The following is a 26015-nucleotide window of genomic DNA, read 5'->3' on the forward strand; positions in this document are numbered from 1 at the left end:
GAACCCCATCTCATCAATGTCACGATTGAGATAACTTGCAAGTGTAATCATTCGCGTCTTGTCAGAATCAGCACTTATTGAAGCGCCTTGTCCTTACACAAAGTGGCGTCAATATGGGCTAGAAAGCTCTGGTTTGACAATAATGTGGTTCATAAAATATATGTGAACTATTCCGTCTAAGAATGGACGCTGTGTATGAATGATATAACTTTTGACTGCCAGGAAGGTGAATATCCTGTGAGCGTCGACGAACCTCTAATTTCAGTTCGTAGTGCTTTTTGTTTCTTTTTTTTTTTTTTGTAGCCTTGGTTTCGTATGTGGCTGGTCGCTACCACTGAACGGTTTTTACACACTTTAATATGAATTTTCTTGAAATTAGACGAAATGTCGCGCGTAATGGAAGATTGCTCTGTTATAATGAGCCATACACTACCGCCGCATAAAGGCTAAGCGTATCGCGAAGCACACGTTCTATAATAAAAACTGTTGGAAGTCCGCCGGCTAGGAGCAGCAAAGTCCCCGCCACGGTGGTCTAGTGGTTATGGCGCTCGACTGCTGACCCGAAGGTCGCGGGATCGTATCCCGGCCGCGGCGGTTGCATTTTGGATGGAGGCGAAAATGTTTGAGGCCTGTGTACTTAGATTTAGGTGCACGTTAAAGAACCCCAGGTGGTCGAAATTTCCGGAGCCCTCCACTACGGCGTCTCTCATAATCATATCGTGGTTTTGGGACGTTAAACCCCAGATATTATTATTAGGAGCAGCAAAGTGCCAATAATCACACTTATCCTGGCATCACGGTCTGAGTCGCATAAAAGACGCATTCTGTTTCGATCGGAAGACTACCAGTAGACAGATGCGTTCGCTCCTATTAACACATTTAAGGACGGCGACCAAAAGCTCATTGATTCCTCTACTTCCTACGGACAGCCAGCATCTGCCATTAGACGTGTTGATTAGGGTCTGCAGAAACGCACCTCCATTATAGGGCACATGTGAGATAAGAAAAAAGGGTAGGTGGGTGTAATACAGGGAAGAAGCTGATGAAGGCAAAACTGGGCAGACTTTCATCGTTGTGTAACCACGCCACACCGCCATAAATTGCAACAGCGAACCGCCCTAATCGAAACAGTACAGGCCAATGAACTTTGTCTTCTCAGTCTGCAGGCAATTACTAACACGAGAACCTTGATCAAATAAAATGAGAAAGCATCCTTATCTTTATTTCTTTATCTAAACGAAAGAAGACGTGATTCCCAACGTTTTACATGGAGAATTATCGCGGCAAACTTGTTACGCACTTAACGTTTATGGTTCTGGGAGGTAAGAAAAAAAAGTCGAGCTACAAAAGCAGTATTCATTGCGCTGGCGTCATTTACTGTAGTGTAGCCAAGGGTGCTAACGGTGTCTTCGAGCGAAAATCAAGTGCGAAAACGATAGTCCCCTATAGGTAACCTCGTAAAGCAAAATTCAGCTCTCGTCTCTACTGTTCAATGTCATGTCGCGTCTTCAAACCGATCCGACGGCTAAAATTCTTCGGACATTATGCAAGCGTATGTTTTACAGCGAAAGCTGTTATGAGATCATTTCACCGGCCGTTTTTGGCGCCGTAGTTGTCCGCTGCCGCCGCCGCCGCCGCCGCCGGTGTCCGTAACCAGTATCGCTCGAAATAAGAAAAAAAACGAAATAAGAAAAAAATTCCAGGATGGAACGAGGTTCGAACCTGGGCCCTCTGCGTGGGAGCCCAGTATTTAACCTCTGAGCCATGCCGGTGCTTGAAACAGCTTTGCAAAAACGTCCTATACAGGCTTCATGTCGGGAAGGAACCACATTAGCATATGCAATATAGCGTGGTAGAAGAGTAAAACAAGCACCAAGCGTCGCACAACGCGAATTCTGTAACCAGGCGCCACACAATGCGAATTGCGCAACGAGTAGGTTGTTGAATGCCTCCAACCCATTACAAAGGGCTCTGCCATAATTCTTCGTCATCAGGCACAGCATCAACAAAGTGCGCATAATGTCTGCATGCGTTTAGCAAGTACCAACGCTCTCCGTAGAATGACGAAAAACGGCACAGCGCCTGCTGCCCTACTTCTCAAAAATTACAATGATTTATAGCGTAGTGGGTTCCTCGCAAGTGCACTTCTATTGGTTGCCAAGGAAGCCCATAAGCGCATGATCCACTTCCTCGGGATCTCAGTAAAATTCGTCGCCTCCCCCCCCCTCCCTCCGTCTCTCTCCCACGTCAACGTATGTTATACAGCATGACGGGAGAGGGAAATAGCGACCGGGCGTCACCCAATGCAAATTACGTAACTGGTGGGCCGTTTAAAGATTCCAACCCATTACAAAGGGCTGAGCCATAATTCTTCATTGTCATCAGTCGTCGCGTCAACAAAGTGCACATAATGCCTTACAGACGTGTAGCTGGTGCCTCGCTTCTCCGCAGAATGACGAATAATTGCTTAGTAGGTGCTTCCCAACTTCACAAAAATTGTGATTTATGGCGTAGTGGGTACCTTTCTAGTGTACTTGTATTGTAGCCCCAAGCGGGCTCCAGAAACTCCGCTCTTCCAGCTTTCGCTGTGACTGTGCTGCGGTTTCAGCGCAGGCCTGGCGTTTTTTTTTTCAGGCTGTTTCTTGGAAAATCCTTAATTAGTTATTCAGTAAGCTTTCTTAGCACAGTAGAGTTTCTTAAGATTGTCTGTGATGAGTTTATAATTGTAATCCTTAAAATCGATTACACGAAGCGATGGACGTTGCTTCGGCGGGATATGAGAAAGCGCCCCTTTGGCTAATAAATAAAATACAAATACAATATTTCCAATATTTCCGTTACAGCACGTACAGTAATTTACAAATTCTATAGTCATGGTAGCTACGACGGGCGTATCCACTTGAATCGAACGTTCAGGCGTATGCACCGCTTCGATATAGTCATGAAGTAAAGTAATCACTTTGCATATAAAACCACCGTGTTTTGTTGCTGTTGTTTTTTTTTTCTTGTTTTTTATGTTCTTCCTCAGATAAAATGTCGGCGTGTTGTAAACGTGCATGTGTTATGAGGAAAATGCATTACATGTTCACTGTTTGCTACTATAAACGTAATAAAACTATATCTTAGTATTATTCCTCTTTTTGTCCTCTCTCTCTCTCTCCCGCTTCCTTTCTTGCGCCTGCCTTTCCACCCCCCATCTATCCAGACCCTCCCAAGTGCCGCGAGAAGCAGAAGACGGTGTACCACGTGGCACGGCACGAGATCACTAAGGTCACGTGCGACGTCGAAGCTGACCCGCCGGACGTGCGCTTCACGTGGCGCTTTAATAGCAGCCTCGAAAGCCTCGACATAGTCGCCTTCAACCAGTCGGGTCCACGCAGCAGCTCGGCATTCTACACGCCTCGCCGCAAGGCTGACTACGGTGCACTGCTGTGCATCGCTTCCAACTCGCTGGGTCAGGGCTCGACACCGTGTGTCTTCAACATCGTTCCCGCCGGTGAGCAACCTTTACCGGTGCTCGTGTCAGTTTTCTCCCGCACTAAAATTTTCTTTTGATTGTTTCACGGAACGCCTTCACTCACGGGGAACTAGAGAAGGCGACGCAGAGAGAGAATGAACTTTAATAACAAGAATGGCTCAGTGGCTTAAGAAAAGTTGGGAGTCATTGGCGGGTGTCCCAAAGCATTCAAACAAAAAGATAGCAAAAGACGAAATGCGTTTATTACCGCCCGGCTAAGCGAGCGTCGTGGACTAACTCTCATGGGGAGTTAATACTTCGCGGAACGTTTGCATGAGAGGGTGTGCAGACCATGCCTGCAGAAAAGTCGATATCTGAGCCAGTTGACTTTGTTACTTGAAAATGGCAGGCAAAAAAGACCCGACAGAGAAAAAGAAGGCAGACGCACGCGATGCTTGAGTGGACAGTGCGTTATTGAAGCGAAGAATTCTCCCAGGAAACCTCACAACGCATGCGCAGCACACAAAGACCACGCACAACATCATCTCCAGGGGAATAAATAATCAGCATTTTTGCTTTCGTTGCCAACATGCAGGCATATTACATCAGGCAAAACGGAGACTGGTTGTATACGCGCACTGTCCATTTGCCTGCTCGAAAAGGCAATTAGTGTTTTGCAACGGTGGCAAAAAGACTGGTTGTTTATCTTCACCTAGTGATGTTAAGGGTAGTCTTGGTTTACTGCGCTATGCGTTGTGAGGTTTCCGGGCAGAATGCTTCGCTTAAATAAAGCACTGTTATCAGTCCAGTGTCGTGTATATCTTCCTATATCTGTCTCCTTTCTCTGTGTTTGGTCTTTCTGCTGGTTTTTGAAGTATCCTGCAGAAAGGTAGTTTCATGACACTCATGCTTCTCCACTTGCTACAGCAAGACCGGGAGAGGGCTACAACAGTTGCGTGGGAACTGTGAAAGGTAGCAGAAGTAAGCATGCAGGAAGCCAGACACTCTAAATTAGAAGAGCTTGTGCTAATAATGAGGTAGATGGGACACATGATAGGATGATGCAGGTGACATCACGGGCGCCTGGCGTGACGTCACAAACTTCGCGTTATGTCTGCATTTTATCGGCGATTTCGAAGCGTTTTCAAGTGTTCCTGTTCGCCTAACGGAAATAGTGCCTAATAGATGCCATAGCGGGAGCACTTTAGAACTTCCAATACACCCCGCTTCACAGTTAGAGCTATTGCTTAGAGTGATGTGCGTGCCGCATTCACAATTTTAAAAGAAAGAAGTATCTAAGACGCTTGAATATATGCAGGCAACAGCAAACTTGAGCCTGCCGGTTGAACAACTTACTTAACGCAGGAAAATATTCATAAATAAAGGCCAGTAGCCTTGTTCATTACGAAACACACTTTGTCAAAGGTAGCATCTACTAGCGTTGTTCCTCTCTTAAGCTGTTTTGTGCTTTTACTGCGCAACTTTCTTGATAGGAAACACTGTCAAAGTAGCCCTGTAAGAAACACCTCTAAATATCGGTTCGACTTGCTTCATCGGTCGGCGACGTTAACAGGTAACCAGCCAAACCAAATAAAAACATGAGTTGGTAGCTGTCGATTTGCTTAGCTGCACTGGCATAATCTCCCACATATTTTCTTTTTAAGAAATGTTTGTTTTGGGAGGAGACGAGGCCCTCATAAAATTTCGAAGAGTACAGACCTTTGGGCTCGTTGGTTTGGTACATGCAGCGAAGCCGTAGCGCTGAAACACCTGTCCCCTTCCTCGGCCCCTGTGTTTTCAGCGCTATAGCTTCGTTGAGTAAACTCATCAAAATGGTCTTGACCTATTGTCCAAAATGGAAACTTAGTAATGCAAAATAAAGAAGAATTGTCTAAAATATTGCCCCTTTCGGTCTTTCTCCTCAGTAACCAACTTTATTCTGGCGCTTTTGAGCTATCTTTAACTAACTTTATTCTGGCACGGCATGTAAAAAATCTAATTAGACAAGAGAGTGACATTGGCAGGAAGACACGGAGATTGACCAGACTATTTTTAACTTGCTATTTAACATGCGCAAAGGAAAATGACCGATTTCAGACTATCCATGTGTAGCGTGCAGTTCAACATTCAATTAATGTCGTTTTCATTTATAGCCGCTCTGAAATCTCGTGGCTAGAAGCCCTTCACTGCAAAAAAACTGTCCTATACTTTGTGCGAGCTTACTGGACAATCAGAAAAATCACGCCAGAAAATTTCCTTTCAGCAGTGGTGACGTCTTGGTTAATGTGAAGACTTAGCCCAAATTAAACGGTGTAACTTGCTGAAACTATGGCTCGAAATATCGTTATAAAACATAGGTTTGGCTCTAATTTTGACTGTTTTAATGTTGAAGCTCATCGCACTAATTCATCTTCAAAGTTATTAACTTGGGCTCAGTTTGGTAGGTCGTCATGTCGTCCTGGGTACCATGAGTGGTTTAAAGGTTCACAGTCAAAGGAAAGTAAAATAATTATTTAGTTCCAAAGGATGGGAAGAACGGCACGTTTCGTGTAAGTGCAACTCACGTAAAAGTTAAACGCCGCTTCTCTTTCTTTTTTGGGGGGCTACTTAACTAGGCCGCATACTTTACCACTTTTGCCATTTCTTCGCGAAATTTTCCAGACAGGACTGGCGTCAAAGTTTTACTCTTGGCTTGCTCCAATTACCTGAACTATGTGAAGCTTCAAAGTTCATGAATTAAAAAAAATACTGATACACAATGCACCGCTGTTTTCGCTTAGTACTGAATATCATGCACATCAATGAACATCTTTCCTTTATGGCAGTCACGTGCTTCATATAGTTAATAAGAGAGCATGGGTTAACTGAACAATGAAAACTTTTAGAACATTCGCTAACTAAACTTTCGTTATATATAATAATTCCTCTTAATTAGGAAGGCATGAAGTTGTCCCTGTTGGCTACGGGCGTGACATCAATGAGTGCAGAAAGGATCTTCATTCAACAGATGCGAAACGCCGCAAGTCTGCCTTAACTTTTTGCCACCACAGCGTATTGTAATAAAGATTACTTGCAGCCAGTGAATGGCGGAAACTTGACCTGCAGCCATAGGCTTCTTGTGAAGCAGGCATTCTTGTTTCATTACGACTAAGACGACCTTATTTTTGGAAAACCGTGTAAGCTTCCTCGAGAAATGGAAGATTTTGCAGCCCAATATTTGAAGAGAGAGGTCGTTTTAAAAAGATACACCACGTAGCACTAGTAATGCGAGACTTTCGTGTGCCACCGTCTCCTCTCAACTTAGGATTTTTTTTTAAATCTCAAATGTGGCTTTCAACATTAATTGGCCAAGGGGCGGCACGCAGCCGGCAATGCACGCCTCGCCTCCCTGATTTGCATTTTCGCCTCTGTCTGGAAGAAGCCACAACGGATATGAGTGATGAAAAAGCGTCTCGTTAAATGAACGAGGTAATTAATCCCAAGGTTCCGCTTGGCCTAAGCATACGCTTGGTTTTAGAAAGTGCCCTAAATATGGCCCTACTGTGTGGCCCTAATGACCAATCGAGGCTTCTGGCCCATTTAATAGCTGATCCAGGCACTACGGACCGCTCTAAGCGACGGGTTGGCGGCACAGTCCTTGGGGCCTTCTAAAACACAGACTTAAGCTCCTTAGAACTCCGACGAAATCTCTTCAAGCAATACTTAAACAGCGGTCGCCTTACTAAACAGTTTTATCAAACATTGCATGCCCGTTCAATAGCGTTCCTGCTACAGCAGGCAAGACTACAGCTTTGTGCAACTTCAGTAAACACCTTATTTTTTGTTTATCTCAAGAAGATCTCCAAACTGGTCAGTCAAAAGGTAAGCTTTTCAGAACACCGAGGATTGTGTAGACGTGCCTTGACAGGCATGCCGCACAAAAATTAAATGAGACCGCATACTGTGAATGCGATTTTTTAAACATGCCGGATAATTTATCAAAGTGTAATGCCAAATAAGTGCATTCTTTGCTTCAGCGATCAGCATAGAAGGGTACGTATCTAAATGTTGGTGTTTACAACACATATCGGTGCCTCATCATCAAATATATGACAACTAAGAGTCGTCTTGAAATGTATTGCTTATGGGCAACTGCCACTTTACCGAGCTCTGTGTTAGACCAACTTCTTCAAAAATAAAACACTAAGAAGTGATCTGACAAAAAAGTGCTTGTTTTTACATAGGGAAAGCTCTGCGAATACATAACGTTGAAACCAAACTGTAACTGTCATTTAGTTCTGTTTCATTTCATATGCCCCTTTTGTGTTTTTGTCAGTTTTATTGTCTTTGTTTCCTTTATATGTTTGATAATTATTTTTTTATTTTACTTCGAACAGAGGAACCACTGGAGCGTCTATCAAATACATAAAATATATGATAAGTATCCTGCACGAAATATGCGTCTTTGAGTGCAGAAAAAAACTATGTTATACGTACATCAATAACTCTCGGAAGAATATTTCGGAAGAATCGGCGCGCTCACTCATGATAAGCTAAGATTCTTTATAAAACCAGATGTTCGGACTGTCCAGTTTTTAGACACATTGTAAGCGAAAGAAGAGAGCCAAAATGGCACAGAGCACTTACGAAAAAAAAAAAAAGCACAGTGCATTCGCTGCCATTGGAGTTACGGAATGCCTTATGGAGAGCGTTTGGTCATGAATACTCCAGGCCCCCCGAACCCTCCGGTGAACTGCAGTGTTCCGTCCGTAACGGCCACGAGCCTGACCGTGCGCTGCGAGCGATCGCTGCAGCCTTGGCCGCTGCCTGTGCACTTCCGGGCCGACGTGTACGTGGAAGGGAGACTGCGGGAGCGTATCGTTTCGAACGACCCGCTCTTCGAAGTGAGCGGCCTCGAGCCGGGCTCCAGCGTCAGCCTCTCCGTCTTCTCACTCAACGAGAAAGGCATCAGCACTGCCGTCCCTCTCGCCCTCTCCACACTCGTCTCGGTCAAGACTGAACTAATAGGCAGGAAACACCTTTTTGTTTGCTTGTTTTGAAGTTATTTGTTTTGTTGCGTTCATGTTTTGTTCCCCGCTTCATTCGTTGCTTTCATGTGTTACCTTCTACTAAACGCTTACTCTAATACCTTTGGCAGTCTGTTTCCTACCTCTGTTTCGTGTACTTACAGTCAACGTTTGCTTCTATACTTACTAACGCATAGTAAAGAAGGGCAATTTATCGAGGGCTCATTTTTCTTTGTTAGACACAACCATAACGAAAACCAACAGGTAACGAAGCCAAGGAAGATATAGGGGATGTTATTTGTAGTCTTTTAACTGTATTGCAGTAATTTTATGTAAACGTGAAGAAATTAAAGTGTACGAAACGCTTCATTGGCAGACCATGAGCCACGTAATCTGAAGGTTGTAGGTTCGGCTTCTACCGGCAGCAAGTTCTCTTTTAGTCCACTTTAATTTCTTCGGATTTATATTATAATTACTACATAACAGTTGAAACACGGCAAATAACGTCTCCTAACCTTCCTTGCCTTCGTTGTCTATTGGTTTTCATTCAGATTCACTCTCTGTCGTACAAAACTCAAGAGGAAAGAGAGCTTCTTCTTGATTCCAATGTGCGACAACACTTGAGTGGTTGGGAATACATTCGAGTTGGGTTAGCGATTTCGAAAAAAAAAAAAGAAAAGAACCCGCAGCGAAATGCTCCTCGAACAAAGGTCTGTGCCGATTTTGCAAGCTACTCTCTTCTTCCGTGCGCTTTAACTCATTACGGTTCGTCTTACTTGCATCTGTCTGCTCTAGCTTTCGCTGAGCCTTGTCTTGTCTGCAGACCCCTCTCTCCCTCTGACTGTCTCCGCTCTTTTCCGTTCCACCGGAATGTCTGGAAATGACAGCCTACCTCTCGCGCTGTGTTCGTGTTTGTCTGCGAACAAGGTGTCTGTGTTTGTTTTACCTGTATTGATTCAACCACCCTACATCTATTTTTACATGTCCTTCAGAGACGCGCCAACGTAGGTGTGCACAACAAATTAAAATAACGAGCAATACAATACTCGTGGCACCCGACGCAAGAAATCATGTAGTGAAATTTGGGTCTCATTTTCCTTGGTGGCCTCAACTATTTTAGATATTCCAGCACGACATTGTGTGATTATACCACTCAAAGACAGGATTTTCATCTTCTTCCTTATAAAAGAAATATGCCACTTCAGACGGCACGATGAGCGTACGCAGTGTTGCTACACCAGTGCGCTCCATTAAATTTCCAAGCGAACGAAATCAAATTACCAAAAGTATTAACATTCGTGCCTATGGCATAAAAAAGTCATATCGATGTGCGCTTGGCACATTCATACAACGCCAGTCAAGACCAATTAATGGAATATTACTCACTAGATCTTTAGATTCACAATGCTGCTAGAAATATTAGCACATGATTACTAGCGAAAAAGGAGACGGGGACGAGAAGAAATACGGGAGCACGCTACTCCCTTGTTTCTTCTTCTCTTCACCGTCTCCTTTTACGCTACAGTAATCATGCCCTATTATGCTCTATAACAACTATCCCAACTTTCCGCCTTAACTGCTAGAAATAGCGCACACACTTCAATTGAAAAGTTATACCGGCTATAGCTTCAATTCTGCTCCATAAATTTAGTCTATAAAAAATTCGGCAGATCCCACGCCTTGTGGGAATCGGTTTCATGCGAAGCAGTCGGCAAGTACTTTTATGCTGTATCCTATGGCTTTGAGCGAAGCATTACGAGGTGGATCGACGTGTTTTTACAAGTTGTGTGCACATTGTGGGCTTACCGGGAACGTCGACAACACTGGCGTTTAATGGGTAACTTATGGTGTGACGTAACGTCGGCATTCACGTTAGAGCACATACGTCAATATTATTGAAATCAAGTGCACTTTCCGGTGCAAGGAAGTGAATATCATCAGCAATTTTCGTTGATGTATTCCTCTGTGGTCGAGCAACGCTTCAATATAGCTTGCTGAATCATAGGAATACAAATGTAATGTTTATTAGAGTGCTATAAAAGCGGAACCACCACTGGAAAAGCAGACGTTAACCTGATATGACGCCTGTATCGTAGGAGCACATATGTAGTCTTTATTGTGATCTTATAAATTAGATAGCCAGCACCGCAGGCGCAATGTCGGTGCAATTGACGTTGCACCGACATTGCGCCTGCGAAGGCTGTTTTTCTAAAGCAGTTTCTAGACCTGGCGTGGCTCTGTGGTGGTGTAGCTCACTGCCACACAGATTGCTTGGAATCGATTCCTGCTGGGATCCTAATTTTTATTCTTTGCATTCGTCGCGTCAACGCTGTCGATGTCGGTTTTTCTTAAAGCTCTCGCATTTGAATTCCCAGTGTCTGTTCTCGCCGTTCCTGAGTAAGCTGTCAATCACCTGTGGCACATAACCGTACATGGCGGCCATTGGCACGGGCGTGGGCAGAAATTTTTTAGGGGGGAGGGGGGGAGACACCTTCTTGATCTGAAATGCGGGCCGAGTAGGCAGATGTGGTCGAGTGTCATTTTGGGCTCTGTATGCCATGGCAAAAAAAAATGTTTCGGGGGGGGGGAGGCACGGGCCCGGCGTGCCCCCCCCCCCTGGCTACGCCATTGGCCAGTGGTAAACGGGTATGTGCCACACGTGTCTGGAGGAGAGGGTTTGACGACGTACGCGACAGGATTTTCACATTATTAATGTCATGACCCGGCAGTCATATTCGACAAATCCTCTTACCCTCCCATGCCAGCCAGTTTTGGTCTACACCAACTTAAGGAGGCGATCACGAGAGCACCAAGACGTAGGCGGATAGATAGATAGATAGATAGATAGATAGATAGATAGATAGATAGATAGATAGATAGATAGATAGATAGATAGATAGATAGATAGATAGATAGATAGATAGATAGATAGATAGATAAGATAGATAGATAGATAGATAGATAGATAGATAGATAGATAGATAGATAGATAGATAGATAGATAGATAGATAGATAGATAGATAGATAGATAGATAGATAGATAGATAGATAGATAGATAGATAGATAGATAGATAGATAGATAGATAGATAGATAGATAGAAACGCTCAAAGTGCCTAAGGTTCGCTAAGAAATGCTTCGCATTTAATGCGATATTGATGAACTTTTCTAAAGACGGACGGCAGATTGGGCTAGTTGGTTGAAAGCGATGGTACTTGAACAACATCGCAATGAAGTGAAAGAACGAAAAGACACGGCGTCGTATGTGTGCTCTCTTTCTTGGCCCCGTCGCTTTTGCGCCGTTCTTCCGGCAGATTGCTTGTCCTTTAATTAAATTAGCTTTGTGGGAATTCTTGTTTACTGCTATGTTTTACTGTCAGTGCGAACTCTGATGAGAAGATAGGACATTCCTATACCTCAAACCAATCTTTATTTACAGCGTCCAAATTTTTTTTAGGACAAAGTCATCTTCCCATGAGAAAGGCCTAAGTAAGATCTTATATAATAATAATAGTTTGAAATCTCTTAATACATAAGTCATTCCGACTTCATAGCGCAGAGCACTATGTTTTCTTAAAGTTTTAAAGATAACATGTGTTACACATTTAAATCTTACTGCGTAACGTCAACTGCGCTGTTGATAAAAACAGCATTTTTAATATAATTTGTTACTGCTACTTAGACACTAAAAGCAGTGACTATAGATATGCAATGTTTTTGTTTTATTGACATGATGTAAGATGTTGGCGCACAAGTAAGGCGCCGGCTACTCCTTAGCTCTTGGAATACATAGGGTGCATAGCATAAAGTACATAGGGTCCATAAACATAAAGTACATAGGTTCCATAAATATAAAGTATATAGGGTCCAGATTTCTAAGCACAATTAACCCACAGTACATACAATATATGCAATGTTAAACCTGCCTAAAACATGCAGAGTTTGCAATATAACGCTTCTATTTCTAACAAAACTTATATGATGAAATACTGTTGCTTAATATTTTGCGCCTTTGCATGCAAAGAAAAATACGGAGAATTATACAAAAATTACAAAATGTTACAAAAACAAGGAAATATACAAAGAATTGGATATCTTTATGTACTGAATTTTACAAATATTTTTTTATCCTCAAAGCAGCTTCCAGTTTTTTACTCTTTTAATTATGTATTTAGGTTAAAAGTAAGACAAACAACGGCGAAGCCAGTAAAACGCACTAATATAAATATGCCGCACTGTACCAATAACGTTCATTCACATATTTTATTTGCTTGTTATTCTGGTGCAGTTCAGATTTCAGCATAACTTCAGCTTTGGCGGATGTCTGGCGCGTCAGTAGTGTCACTACGAAGTAACATATGTAATATACAGCACTCAGTCGTGCTTATGCCATGACCTGGTTGGCGCCTCATATAATAAAGAGTTCATATAATAGCGTAAGCCAGTGTACGCTAGCCCCCTGGACTACAGAATAACAAAAACCGGCTTACCGCATAGCGCAAAAATTGTTTGGAAGATCTGCGTACGCCAAGGTCCTTTGTGTTACGCCTAGATGAAAACTTTAAAATTTCCTAGTAATGATTGACATGCCGGAACACTGGTTAGCCAACACCTTCGGATTATGTTTTAACCATTTAACTATCTTGACGCAGCCGGTTGCGCACTTTTGCTGCGATGGCATTATGGATCACTGGCGCAATGACTGATGATGTTTCTTTTTCGCGGTCAGCGCTTTGTGACATTGATGTAGCACCGTCCGATGAGACGACGTCTTAGCTTATTTGTCAAGAATTTTGCGTCAACCGTTAAAAATGGGTTCGTCTTCAAGGTGTTTCAACTCATCCATCGTTTATACTACATGATGTGATAAACATAGAGCGTTGTTGGCTGCAATAATAGTTTTACAAAGTTGTGTGCCTACTTAGAGGCTCCCATATATGGAGCGATATATCCCATATATGGACCGATTTATTACATAAATGAGTGCAATTTTCGATTACTATTTTGTAAGAAGGCGACATGTGGTAGTCTCCGTGGCCCTTCTGTTTCCACGCAATCAACCGCCACACCTGAGATTTTCTGTTTGATTCCTGCTTTCTGAGCAGCAATAAGTCTTTAAAAATGGGTATTGCGAATGTAAGCAAACTTTACCAAAGCGTCTACGAAACTTTGAGAAGAGCAAAACTAAAAGGTATTCCGAAATTCCTGGGTGCATGACACTGCGTGAAGGTATATTCGTCTTGGTGACGTGCATGGTCTATTATCTTTAGAGCTTCTGCACACGAGTCGGCGGCGAACGACCCATGGTCAATTCCGAAAGTAAGAATGACTAAATAATGTTTCTTCGCCAACAATCAGGGCTCCTGCCAGGCGAGGCTGCTATGGTGTCTGCCTCCAGTCCGCTGCTGGGAATCCTGGTCGGCGTGTTTGCTCTCCTCGTCCTCATCGGCATCATCATCATCGTTGTCATGAAAGTAAAAACTGGAAAAAGGAAATCAGGTACTTCTTCGCTCTCAAGCGTGACGGATAAAAAACAGAGGCGAAGTGGTACTATTTTTTATAGTTTACGGACGCTTATCTTTTTCGCCTTATTAAGCGCATCTAATATATATGTAGATATATTCTCTTGGCGAATAAGGAGTGAAATTTTAATGAGAGGATGTTAGGAAGGTTGGCTGGCTGGTGTGCGTCTAGCTTGGCAGCTTGCTACTCTACGCTGGGAAGGGGTTTAAGGCGAACTTCAGAAACAATGTAGGAATATATGCTATAAAGCCTTCACGTGTCCATTGCGTAAAAACAGCAGAATGTGCAGCAGTTCTCATGATAACCTTAGTGCATGCATAACGATGTGATAGTAAAGCACGTTTTCCATACAGTTCGTAACTATAAACCCTACCTACTTATTTTATAGAGAATATGGCGCAGGACACTCAGGGAATGCAATGACTTAAAATAAAGCTTGTATCTCTACATCTTCATGTGCATATAATTCAAAGTGCAGCTTAGCGTGTATAAGCTTAACGACTGTGCGTAACGGAACCTTTAACTCACCAATGTGACATCTAAAACGTTCATCTTGGCCTGAAGAAATTCAGCCAGACCTGTTCGTCAGTGCTGCTGAGGTAGCTTGAAGTGTCTTCAACCATACATACCCTTCAGTGAGCCTTTTTTTGTTGTTGTTGTTTCTGCAGCTGCCAAAAGAAGAAAAGAAGACGACAAGTAAGTGCATACTTTGAAATCTAGTTGGGGATTCTGTAAAAAGTGAATGATATCTGATCATTTTATTGCCTGCATTAGTATTCATTTTGTGGTTCCTCTGTGAGAACGTGTAGTCAAGAACTTACCCTTTTTGAGAGATAACATGTTTAAGAAGCTCACGTTGCTCGTAAGCCTTTCAGTGACCTTTTGAGGTTCGAAAGTAAGTACATATAGTGAACACAGTTCAAAATTACTGTGCAATGCACGGGGAATATAATGTGCAAACACGCACACTCAAGTAGCGAAATCTGAAGAGGGCTGCTTCCCATGTTAGTCCGGTTTCCCGCTATTTGTCAATGGATTCTGAAAAGGATCGTTCTTACACGCACACGCTAAGGTGCCTACGTGCTCAGCCGGTAATGTTTCCGGCATGCTCTCGTAACGTCTCCGGGGACTGAGATCTCGAAGAAATTTCTTCAAACTTGAATGAAGCTTAACGTTTTGCCGGTAAGCCAAAATAGGCTCCATGCTGAAGATTTTCATTCAGTTGTGTCACGTATGTAGCGCAGCTAAATCTCAATAAACGTGTCGCTCTCTGAACATTGCTCTGAACAAGGTTCTGCACTATCATCTGATTACGGTAGTTAAACTGTCATTCAAATCGTTCGAATAGGATAAAGCAGCTTTAAAATGAAGAACATCCTGTTCAAAAATAATATACACTGCTGATCTTTCGTGTTCATCTTTTGATATTTCTGCGAATGCGAATCAAGTTAAAGTACAGTGTGTTTGAGGGATTGCGTCATAAGTGTGAGGGAGCTCCTAGTCATTCTGTTATGATATTTTGTAATGCGATCCAAATTGAAATGGCCGCGACCTTGTACTTTTTTCTAGGTCGCATACACCTTTAAAGAAGGAAATTGTTGACATTACCGAAGTTGAAGACAAGTGCCCGGACATTATTCCACCAAGAAATCTCGGCATTGGTAAGTTCTACTCCACCTGTATTTTTCAATCATCGTATGATCGCCTGGCTTCTGAGATTGAATATTTCTTAAGTACATAGAGACTATGGCATATATCTTGAATGCGGGCACAAAAGTCGGGAAAGGAACGCATGATCCTGGGTCTCCTAGTTCATTCCCTGAAGTGCACCGATACGTTGACCGCGTGGTATTCGTCCCACGAAGCATCTTTGATCGTGTGCAGTCGATCGTACTCGGAAGATGAGGCAACCGGCTAGCCTCACCTTGCAGTGTTTTTTTTTTCTTGTTTTTTTATTTATCTACACAAAGGAGCTTCTCGAGTGAGTAGAATGTTAAATCTCTTTAAGCGAACAGGGCACTCTGGTGTGGACAAAGATGACTTTATATACTAGACATACATTTTTAAACGATACTCAATCTTGCCAGCCGTCTAATACAATGCCGTAGAGATTCCTTTAGGCAATTTCACGAAGCCTTTGGTAAGCAGTGAAACATCAAGCGTTGTCGTGGCTGATAGCAAAGTCTCTTTCATAGTCCAGTGCGCAATTCAGCGACTGCAGTCAAGAATCCATGTAAATGCGCATTTGTTGAAGAGCTACAAGTGCTATAGGGCTTTGTAGGAATTACAACCGGGACGTCCGCACGGATTGCAGTGAATATGAGGCAGCGTTTTCAATACGCAACAAGGGAGACGAGTGTATCTTTGATGTATGCTGCAAAGGCACGCTCGTCTGGCTAGCACGGTTGGGCTGGTTAGCACAATGCTAACTACCACTCTTAAATGCCTGTAAAGCATGCACCGCCTCAATATGCTCCTTTGTGCGACAAAGCCGAACGCAAAAAAATTCAAGTCTAGGCATTAGTGATGCAGAACTATCGGTAAATTGACTACAGCCTTTTAAAACTATCGATAGTGTAAACAAACTACCGATAGTACTACTATCGACAAACTATCGATAGTGCAATCGGTAGTACCATCGTTAATATTACTAGCGATATTACTGCCACGCGTGTTTATTGCTTTGTCTTGATGTATTCGGGTTTCACGCACAAATACTGTTAGCTACATTTGACGTAGACCACGCCGCAATGTTTGAGAAGCTTCACGATTGTTTGAGATCATTCTGTTAAGATTACGCGCTGGACGCGAATCCAGTCGAGAGCTTCCGCGAGCACTTCAGCGATAACGCTGGAAGGTTCGATGACTGGTGTATAAAAGACGACGCGCTCCGCCGATGATCAGATTACTCGACGGCCGACGCCTGTTCTCGCCGCTATCAGAGCGCAGCGTGTATCGCTTGTATTTTGAGTTTTTATTTTCTGGGCACCAACTCGCCCCAATGAAGAGCTCTGTATTTCCCAGTCTTGCTACACCATTCTTCACCGTCACAACCACGAGACAATACTATCGAAGGTGGTGTGAATAATGGTGCTGTGCTTGCCGGACTTATTGCCAAAATATTTTCGACAGCCTACTATCAGCTTCGCTTAATTTATAAGCAATTTTTGGCGATAGAAATAAATTATTTCCGCAGTGAAACTGGTGGAATATGTCTATTGCTATGTCTATTGCAATATATTGATATCCAAAAGCAACCATTTACACCTTGCAATTAACAAACTTAGTTCTTGATACCATTTTTATTTCGAAATCATAAAATACAATATACATTTGAAGCCGTGCAGTTCCACCACATGTAACGGCTTCCTTTTCACTACAGCTGAACTGTTTGACTTTATGATCATGTGTCAGCAAAGCACTCTGGTGAAGAACACAAGCACGTCAACTTTCTTGCCCTTCAGCCTGCTCCTCCAATAAAACGGAAAGGCGGGCTAGTTGGTTTGGCTGCATAATGATAATTTTGCGCGCGCAGTTTATTGCAGTTCATGCCTAGGTTTTTTGGGCTCTTTTTCTGTGCACCCTAATCTGCGCTGGTCCTTGTGAACTTTTCGTCTGTCTCTTCGAGTTGCGTACGCAAAATTATCATTATGCTGCTCCTCCGTCTGCATTATGTACCACGCGCGTGGGGAAGCAAGTTTAATTTGCATTGATTTCGCGCTGTTGATTTCGTACCATCGATAGCACCATCGATAGTGCGATAGTGACTCAGTTATCGATAGTATCGATAGTACCGTCGATAGTTCTGCATCACTACTAGGCATGCGTGCGCGTGTGTTGCTGGAACTCTATTTCTGCAGCATTAATCCACATTGTATCTAATTGCTGATTATCATTAACAGTTTGTTGTGAAGCTTCTATTAAACCATTCCACATACATGGACCCACGTTAGATGTGCGACGGTGTAAGTGGAGGGGTGTATAGTGCGACCTAACAGGCTATCTTTAATGAATGTTCAACGCTTAGCCAACCATATTTGTCCAAATAAGTCATGAGTGATCGGGTGGCCTGTTTGACAGGGTTTATGTAACCTACATCTGTCCACCATTATTTTGCGATTTAGTGACTCTACTGTTCCTCTAGATGCCCTAACATGCTTGTTATTCACATGCAGTCTGAAATGTGTTTCTGGTGTTTAGTTTCAGGTTCGAACTACTCAGACATTGAAATGAAGTACGTGGAAACGCACATCACGGATCGAATTTCATCTTACGAAAACGGGTCTGAGAAGAAGTATCCAGAGAGTTTCACACCCACGTTATCTGCCAACTGCTACATGCCAAAGCAGGTAATTTAGAGGCTCCTTATTGCTTACCCCAACGACGCTTCAGACTGTAGTTTGTTGCTCTGCGCCGCTTTTGTGTTGTTCATTCTTACATACTGCCAAAGGCTCAGTAGTTGTAGAGGCGTGGTCAGCAACGCAGACTTGTCCGGCAATCGTTCATCCAGCTAACGAAGAATAATTCTTGCCATCAGTGAAACAAGCAAAAAATAATAAATGGGACCTGTTAAAATCTCGGGTTATTAAATTTAGAGATTGCAGCCACGTATTCCTTCAGGTTATTAATTTTAAAAAGCGCGGCCATGTAGTCCTTATATTCTTACTTGTTATATTCTCAAACACCTGAGGTAATTATGATGAGACATGAGACATATAGCTCTTGGACGCTTAGTTCAAACAGATTCTACAGTTTTACAAAAAAAAAGAAAGCTAAATACCATAGTAAACGGTGAACTAACAGCACAATGCAAGCTCTTAAGTTGACAGCTGAGGATAGAAGCGGAGTACTAAGTTATGTGGCACTCTATAGCACTTATACTTTGACTAATGACGCCAATTTTTTTATTCAATAGCTCGTCTTGATGTTTTATTTATGTTTTCTGACAAAATGAACACTTAAAAATAGTCTGTCAAAAGAAACAGCGAGCGTTTTGCATCCTTTATATAATCTCCTCCGCAGATTGATACCTGATTCAGTTTCTCTAAAAAGCTGCATGATGTCTGAATAAACAGCAAAGAGCGAAAGTGCGAAGGAAGCCTGCAAAATGTATCACCGCTTTTTTTTCTTTCCTAAGCTAGAAAGGATAGTTAGGACTAGGCACGCGCTCAGCAACGAGCCCGTACTGAAGGCGCTCCAGTGAATTAAACATTTGGTCGACATGGCTTCAACGAATACCGCAGGTCCTTTCTGGCTATCCTCTTTGCGGCTGTCCTGTCTATACTTTTTCTTTCTCTTTTTCTTCATTAAAAGGACACTAAAGACAAAACAGCTTTTGTCATATTGGTAAAATAAACTTTCACAATTTCAATATCACCACGCTTGCCGCAAGAAGACGCTTCGTAAGCTATAAAACGCGAAAAAAAATGAAATGATGGTGGCGACGCCACCTTGAAATTCCCGCACCAAACGTCGTGATGTCATAGATTTTGACGGCATCTACTGAGTCCTACGTAGTTCTAGATGAGTAAAAATAAAGTACATTGCCCCCTGAAGGAGCCATAGACTTAACATACCAAGTTTCAGGAAGTTTTGTCGAACTAAATACGAGAGAAGAAAAAAAGAACACTTTGAAATCCGTGACGTCACGTGAAGCGATTTCGGCGCGAAATTTTAAAATGAGACTTTGAACTTGATTTTCTCCTCTAATAATAAACCTATGATACTGAAATTAACGACACTTGAGTTCTCAGAGTACACTCTTCATGAGGTCTTGGTTAAATGCTGGCTATATCCAGGAAACCTGACGAAAAATGTCCGGTTTTCTAGCTATATCTATCACATTAAGCGGGACCTGATTAAGAGTGTACAATTTATCAATCTAAACCAATTTATTGTTTTACTTTAGTGTCCCTTTAAAGATCGTCTCTTCCGCAACTGTATCTCTCCAGCTTCTCTCTCTCTCATTTCTTTCTCCCTGACCCCTTTCCGTCCCTTTCCCGTCCTTGCCTCTCTGCTGTCGGCGACCAGCGTGCCGAAGACCTGACGTACGCCGAGCTGAGCCTGCCGCCGAGCACGCAGTCCACGTTCAGCCGGTCGCTGTCGCGGTCGGGCTGCCGCGCCGTGGTCAGCTCGCCCCCGCTGACGGGCCCTCACGAGCCGCCAACGGAGTACGCGGACATCGACTTCGCGGCAACCCGTGCTCACGGTATGCCTTCCTCTCCGCTCGCGCCGTCCTCCTCTTCTCCGCCGAGTCACGGCGGCAGTGGTGGTGGTGCAAGTCGCGGTGGCACCGCCGGCTGGGTACCGCCGCGCTCTGCCTTTGACAGTTGGCCCAAGTACACAGTCGAGAGGTCCGGGTCGCCCGTGAGTCGCCGTCGCTTTTTTGACGTCTGCGAGAAGCTCGACACCCCTGCCACCTCGCACCTGCCTCATCGTAGTCCTCTGGCTTCGGCATCGCTACTTGCTTGCTGGCTGCTGGCGGACAGCCGCGTATCACCTTTCCTAACCACGGCTCCTGACTTGCCTTCAAGCCTTTTCGGCTTCGGAAGGTTCTCTGCACAGCTGAATGTCTCACTGCAATGCTGCTTTTGTCTTGCTTTTTTTCCCTGCGAGACATAACATTAAATAACCATCACCTCTCTCCTTTGCACACATCACTAATCAGCACCCTCTTTAACTGATCAGCAGGTTATTTGTCACTTCCAAACAGCGCCGGTTGATACTACCTCAGCCAACACTGAACTGCTTCATCATTCCCTTGCTCGTGAAGCAGGGCTGGTGCCTCTGCTAACGTCGCCTCGTTGCCTCACCACCCGTCTGGCCGACATGTAGATTCGTCTGAGCGCCACTGCTATCTCTCCTATACACTGTTTTTTCCTTTTATCATAAGTATGGACATGTTCTAATGCACGCTCGTAATATCTGTCTTGTACAATGCACTAACACCTGCTTTTTATGCTCTGGAGTTGAATTAGCTGCCTTACCACCAAGTTACTGCACGCGAGCACTTACCTTCGTCGCACACAGACGCGATTGTATGCTTGTCGGCAAGCACAACAAGCCGCATCCTTTCTAATGCGCTCTGTGACCCACTTGCCTGGCTTTCTTGCTTCGTCACTCACTCAGCACTGCTATTTCTTTGTACTGTGATTCTGGTTCTTTTCTTAATTCTTTCTGGCGGAGCGCCGCGCACTATCTGGCGGTAAAGAAAAAAAAAAGCAAGTATAGAAAATCAGAATCTGTCACACGAGAATAGAATCGTGTAAGGCAACGCGCAGTATATACCAAACGATGAGGTCGCGCTCGAAACACATTGAGATGCTCTTATAACGGTAATTGCAGAACGCTTGCGCAGAGCGAAGCGGAACGAAAGGGAGCGCTAAAGGACCACGACGAACAAAATTGTGCGTCGCGTTGTTTTCTACGTCTTTTTCTTTCCTCTCTCGCCTTTTTTTTTTTTCTTAGCTTGGCACTTTCGTTTTCCTTTTCGGGAAACGAGGCTAGCAGAGCGCTTCCAGGCAATCACGCCGGAATTCGCTCCTCCCAATCTACGCGGCAGTAGGTTTCTTTTTTTTTTTTCTTCCTTCTCACGGAATCCTCGCCCAGCCGATGTGAACAAGCCTCCTCGGTTTCGCGTTCGCAACAGCCTCCATCCACCTTCTCCTCCACTGAGCGCTCCGCGTCCTGCCTTAGCTCTATCGCGTCACCGTGGCCTCTTCTTCAGGGATTGTGTCCCAAGCAGGCGGGATTATTTATACCGATTCGCTTTATTATTTTGCCTCGCGTTTTCTTCTAGTTGTACGCTCGCTGCTTCTTTCGCTTTCGTTACGTTCTGTGTGGGCCCCGTCTCGCACCGACCGATTCTTTGGGAGAAAAACGGACCGGACAACATGGCGTGTCTGTCGATGCCTCTGAGCGGTGGACATTATCGGCGACGGCTTCCCTTTCCTAGAGACCCTCGCCTTCTATGTACGAGGATATCATCCTTCTCTCTCTCTTTTTTTTTCTACCTTCATTCCGTTCTTCTCCTGGCATTGTGCGCAGGTGCTTTGTGTTCGTAATTTAGTTTTATTTTTCTGGGTTTACTCGAAAGGCAACGAGCATCTCTATTTTGAGCGGGATGGCGTGCTGACAAAGACGTCCAGACACCTTCATCATCCGGTTTGTCGGAACTAGACAGAGCCCTTCTCCCGCGATTTCGCGTCTCAGACCCACGCCGTCTCCTCCCCGCCTAGAAGGAACGCAAATAGCAGGAGTCCCGTGCTAAACGAATATTGATTGCTCCGTGGAATTTCGAAACATGCGCAACAAGGTAGTAAGCCCAGTGAACCGCTAATCTGATTGTGCGAGAGATGGAATGGAAAACAGTTTTTCTTTCCGCGCGAGCGTCTCTTGAAATCGAATTTCGCCATGCGGGCCGGGGCGGTATTAAATAAAGGCCAGAAATGCGGTGATTTGGGCTTTTTGTTTTTTTTTTTTTTGGAGCTGTAGATGAACACGACTTGGTCATTTCGTATGCAGAACACCTCCTTTGGGACTTGAGTGGTTCAGTTTCATAAATATTGCATTACACGTCTCTCATTTCCCAGTTTAACCGTAATGACACATTGTTCGCCAAGACTACCCGGCTCTCCGTGATACCTCAACTCGTTCAGTACGCGATACAACACTGGCTGACTGATCTACAGAGTGAGTGAGGCAGATAACTTAGGAGACAAGTGCACGATAAAGTAAGAAGGCTTAGCGATAATAGAGCTTGAGTGAGACAATCAGTGAGCAGAATAGCGAGTACGGAGAAATCTCCGTCTTATTATTGCATTTCTATGAGCAAATATTGTCTTTGTTAAGCTTTAAAAAAAAAACGTTCGTTAGCATTGCTCCCATGCTTATATCCCGCTTCTGGGTTTTATGTACGCCACGTGCACTCCGTTTAGTATGTGGCTAGATAATGAAAGGTAAGCTAACTAACTATACTTGCCGGTGTTATAGTTAACCTATGTATGATAAAAAAAATTCAGCACAATAGTTGACTTTAATAACATAGATGACATTAAAAATGACAACCTTGAGCGTAGGTGACAAATACTTTGATAAAACTACGAGAAAGTGTGCCGTCTTTATATCAACGATAGAAACACGCGAAAATTTCCTGGTTGGAAAGCAGCGCGCAAACGTTGAAAATCAATAATAAGCGTCACATGAAACAAAGGTGCTATGTAATAGTGTGAATTCCTCTTATAAGCCTGCCGTTTTGAGCATCCGTGGCTCTAATGGTTTGCAGCTGAAGACAAGCTGCTGAATTATTTCCTGATGCTTGCCTACTGATCACACGTACGTCCACCGATAAATGCTTTGTGTGACGTCTCAGCGATATTTCAAATCTTGCGTAACAACCAATAGGCGACATGAATGCATACTCTAGATTCTACTTGAAGAGATAAAACTGTGATTACAATGCAATATACCATAACCAAAGCCAACAGAAGTTTGCATAAAAGATTTGGTTAGAGTAACAAAACACTAATATATGGTTATGGTGTATTGCAATTTAATATACTATAACCAAACATTAGTGGTTCGCAAAGCTCACTATATTGTTCCGGTCGTTAGAAAAATGAAGTCAAGCAAGGCATCGCGTGAACTAAGCTTTGTATTATGCTGAACGTTATCTAAAATGTAATACAACATCGTGCAAATAATATGATGTAGTTCACTGATCTGTGTTTAGCAGCAGGTCCGCAGTAACTTTAACAGCACAGCAACAGCATGTCCAACACGACTTTCGCCTTCACATTCTTAGAAAGCTCTAATGGCTTTAAGCATACCCCGTAACGTTTTATACTCTTTAAGCGGCCGGTGCGACCTCGCGGAAGCTTTCAATGACGTCTGCTGTGCTATCTCCTTCATCATCTTCTTTATTATCGTCCAATTTTCAAGCTTTTTCAAAGACTAGGTGAGTATTTCATTTTTTTTAAATCACATTATCGCCTCAAAGACGAAATAAACGGGCAGCTCGCGCTCTTCGTGGACCGTGTACATTTTATCATGCGAACACCGATTTTTAGATGCGAAGCAGCTTATGGCGGAGTTCAATCCGGTGGTGGTGTGCGACATGACCACTCTTACTGCGCATGCGCAAACCCTCTCCACACGCCTCCTCTCCACTCCCCCTCTCCCCCTCCCCACTCCCACTCCCCCTTTCCACTCCCAACCTGAAACGCGGGCTCGACATGCCGAAACGCTGCTTCGCATCGCCTCATGGTCCCCTTTAGCGGAAGATGGTGTAATTTTTTCTATATTCCTTTAGTCACACGAACGCTGCATGTACGAAGAGACCGCGCGCGTCTGAAGCCACGAAGCGCGAAAGTATTTTGTTATTTTGTGCTTGTTTGTACCTCATGGCGCCTCCTCGCCACATGACCCTTCCTTCTCGCGAGGCATTTAAAGGAGCTCCGCACCCACAAGGTCAACTTTCCTTGCGCAAACTGTCAACTGTTTAATACGGTGAGGAAGGTGAGATATACACATAGACTACACGCATAGGTACGAAATGTCACACCGCATAGGTACAAAATAATAGGTATGAAATACCAATAAACATTCAGTTGCGAGTCAGCGCTGGGGTTTCTACCTCTCTTCTGCTTTGGTCCGCGTCGTGGTTACGCCTGCGTTGCGCCTGGGTTGCGCTGTTTTTCAAGAACTGTCACCAACTGGCCCAACTTTCAATTCCTCTACCGACACGTATAACATTGAAAATGTCAATTCAAAGATGAAGCCAATTAAGTTCAGAAACAGATTTTTGTGCAACGCCTGATCCATGGGCACGGACGTGTTAATTACGGGTGATTGCGGGGGATGCACAGATCTTTCTACGAATGTGAAGAGGGCTGTTTCTTGGGCGAGTTGGAAATGCATTCTGAAAAGGGTAGCGCTTGTAGGCACGCTTGTGAAGAATGCGAAGGCGAAAAACCTAGTTGGACCTCTCAATCTACTCCTCAAGAATGGAATGTCAACTCACCTAGCAAATTATTCTCTTTGGTTCCTTTAGTGTTACAAGCATCCTCGGCGTTCATGTATTGTAATAAGTCATCGAGTGTGCTAGTTATGTTAATCTTACGATACAAATATGCGGATGTGGAGTGTTTGCATAAAAATAATCAGCAAGGCTATCAATAGAGCGAAAAGGATAGATGTCCTATTCATCTAATGAGAAGCATCACATTAGGAGCTTCTCGTGAATTACTCAGGAATACAAATAACTTTGCTGATAAATCACTGGAAGGATCTTAATTGTATTTGCTTCTTGAACTGATAAAACAGGATGACACTAGAAAGCAGATCATTTATTTAGCCAGTCATTGTTTTTGAAACGTACCAACAGTTACAAAACTTCCGAGAAGCTTAGTAATTGGCTGCCAACTCTGTTACTGGGCAATGAAAAAAACTAACAAAAAATGAACGACATATTTCTGTACACTGCATCTTATTGTGCATCGAGAACGGATTGGGTTGGATGCACAGTCCACCACCGCCACCAGAGTACAGCCGCGGTCACGTCTGTGTAGAGCGCGCGAGCAGTCGTTTTTTGCTCTGCGGGGCGACACCTTGAGTCAGTTTCGGGCTCTGACGTGGTCAGCCTGACCAGAGCCTGAAACTGCCTCAAAGTGTCACCCCGCAGAACAAAAACCGGCTGTCGGCGCGCTCTACACAGGCTGGCCGCAGCTGTACGCTACAAGATTACGAGAACAATTTTCACAGTGCCGTCGAACACATTGCAACAAAGTAAGCTGCAAACTTATGCACGAGAATTCGTCAACTTGAAATGCTCTGACAAACAATGCTGATAAAATGCGGCTATTCGTTATTGGCGAAACTTATGGATTCGTAAATTTTGTAACGTATTTTTATCAATTTTTAAATTACCAGTAAATGTGACAGTATTCATAGAACGTTCGAGTCCATAAATCAAAATTCAGCTTGTAATATGTGTTTAGAAAGTCTTTTTCTGCGAAGTCGCAATAAATGTC

General features: G+C 43.7%; 1 protein-coding gene across 4 annotated transcripts in view; it reads left to right on the plus strand.

Moving 5' to 3' along the window:
- The window catches only part of LOC119393565 (hemicentin-2), a 271691-nt gene that overhangs the window by 237684 nt on the left and 7992 nt on the right, over positions 1-26015 (plus strand). For 2 of the 4 annotated variants that reach the window (XM_037660666.2, XM_037660667.2), the window contains 7 exons: positions 3206-3496; positions 8168-8464; positions 13822-13962; positions 14655-14682; positions 15556-15647; positions 18187-18335; positions 20017-20194. In XM_037660666.2, coding sequence (XP_037516594.1) covers positions 3206-3496; positions 8168-8464; positions 13822-13962; positions 14655-14682; positions 15556-15647; positions 18187-18335; positions 20017-20194 — 1176 coding nt within the window. Of the gene's footprint in view, positions 1-3205; positions 3497-8167; positions 8465-13821; positions 13963-14654; positions 14683-15555; positions 15648-18186; positions 18336-20016; positions 20353-26015 lie in introns of all 4 variants that reach the window. The other 2 variants (XM_049416281.1, XM_037660668.2) reach the window with 2 other exon arrangements.

Source organism: Rhipicephalus sanguineus, chromosome 5, assembly GCF_013339695.2.
Source record: "Rhipicephalus sanguineus isolate Rsan-2018 chromosome 5, BIME_Rsan_1.4, whole genome shotgun sequence".
Lineage (NCBI taxonomy): Eukaryota > Metazoa > Arthropoda > Arachnida > Ixodida > Ixodidae > Rhipicephalus > Rhipicephalus sanguineus.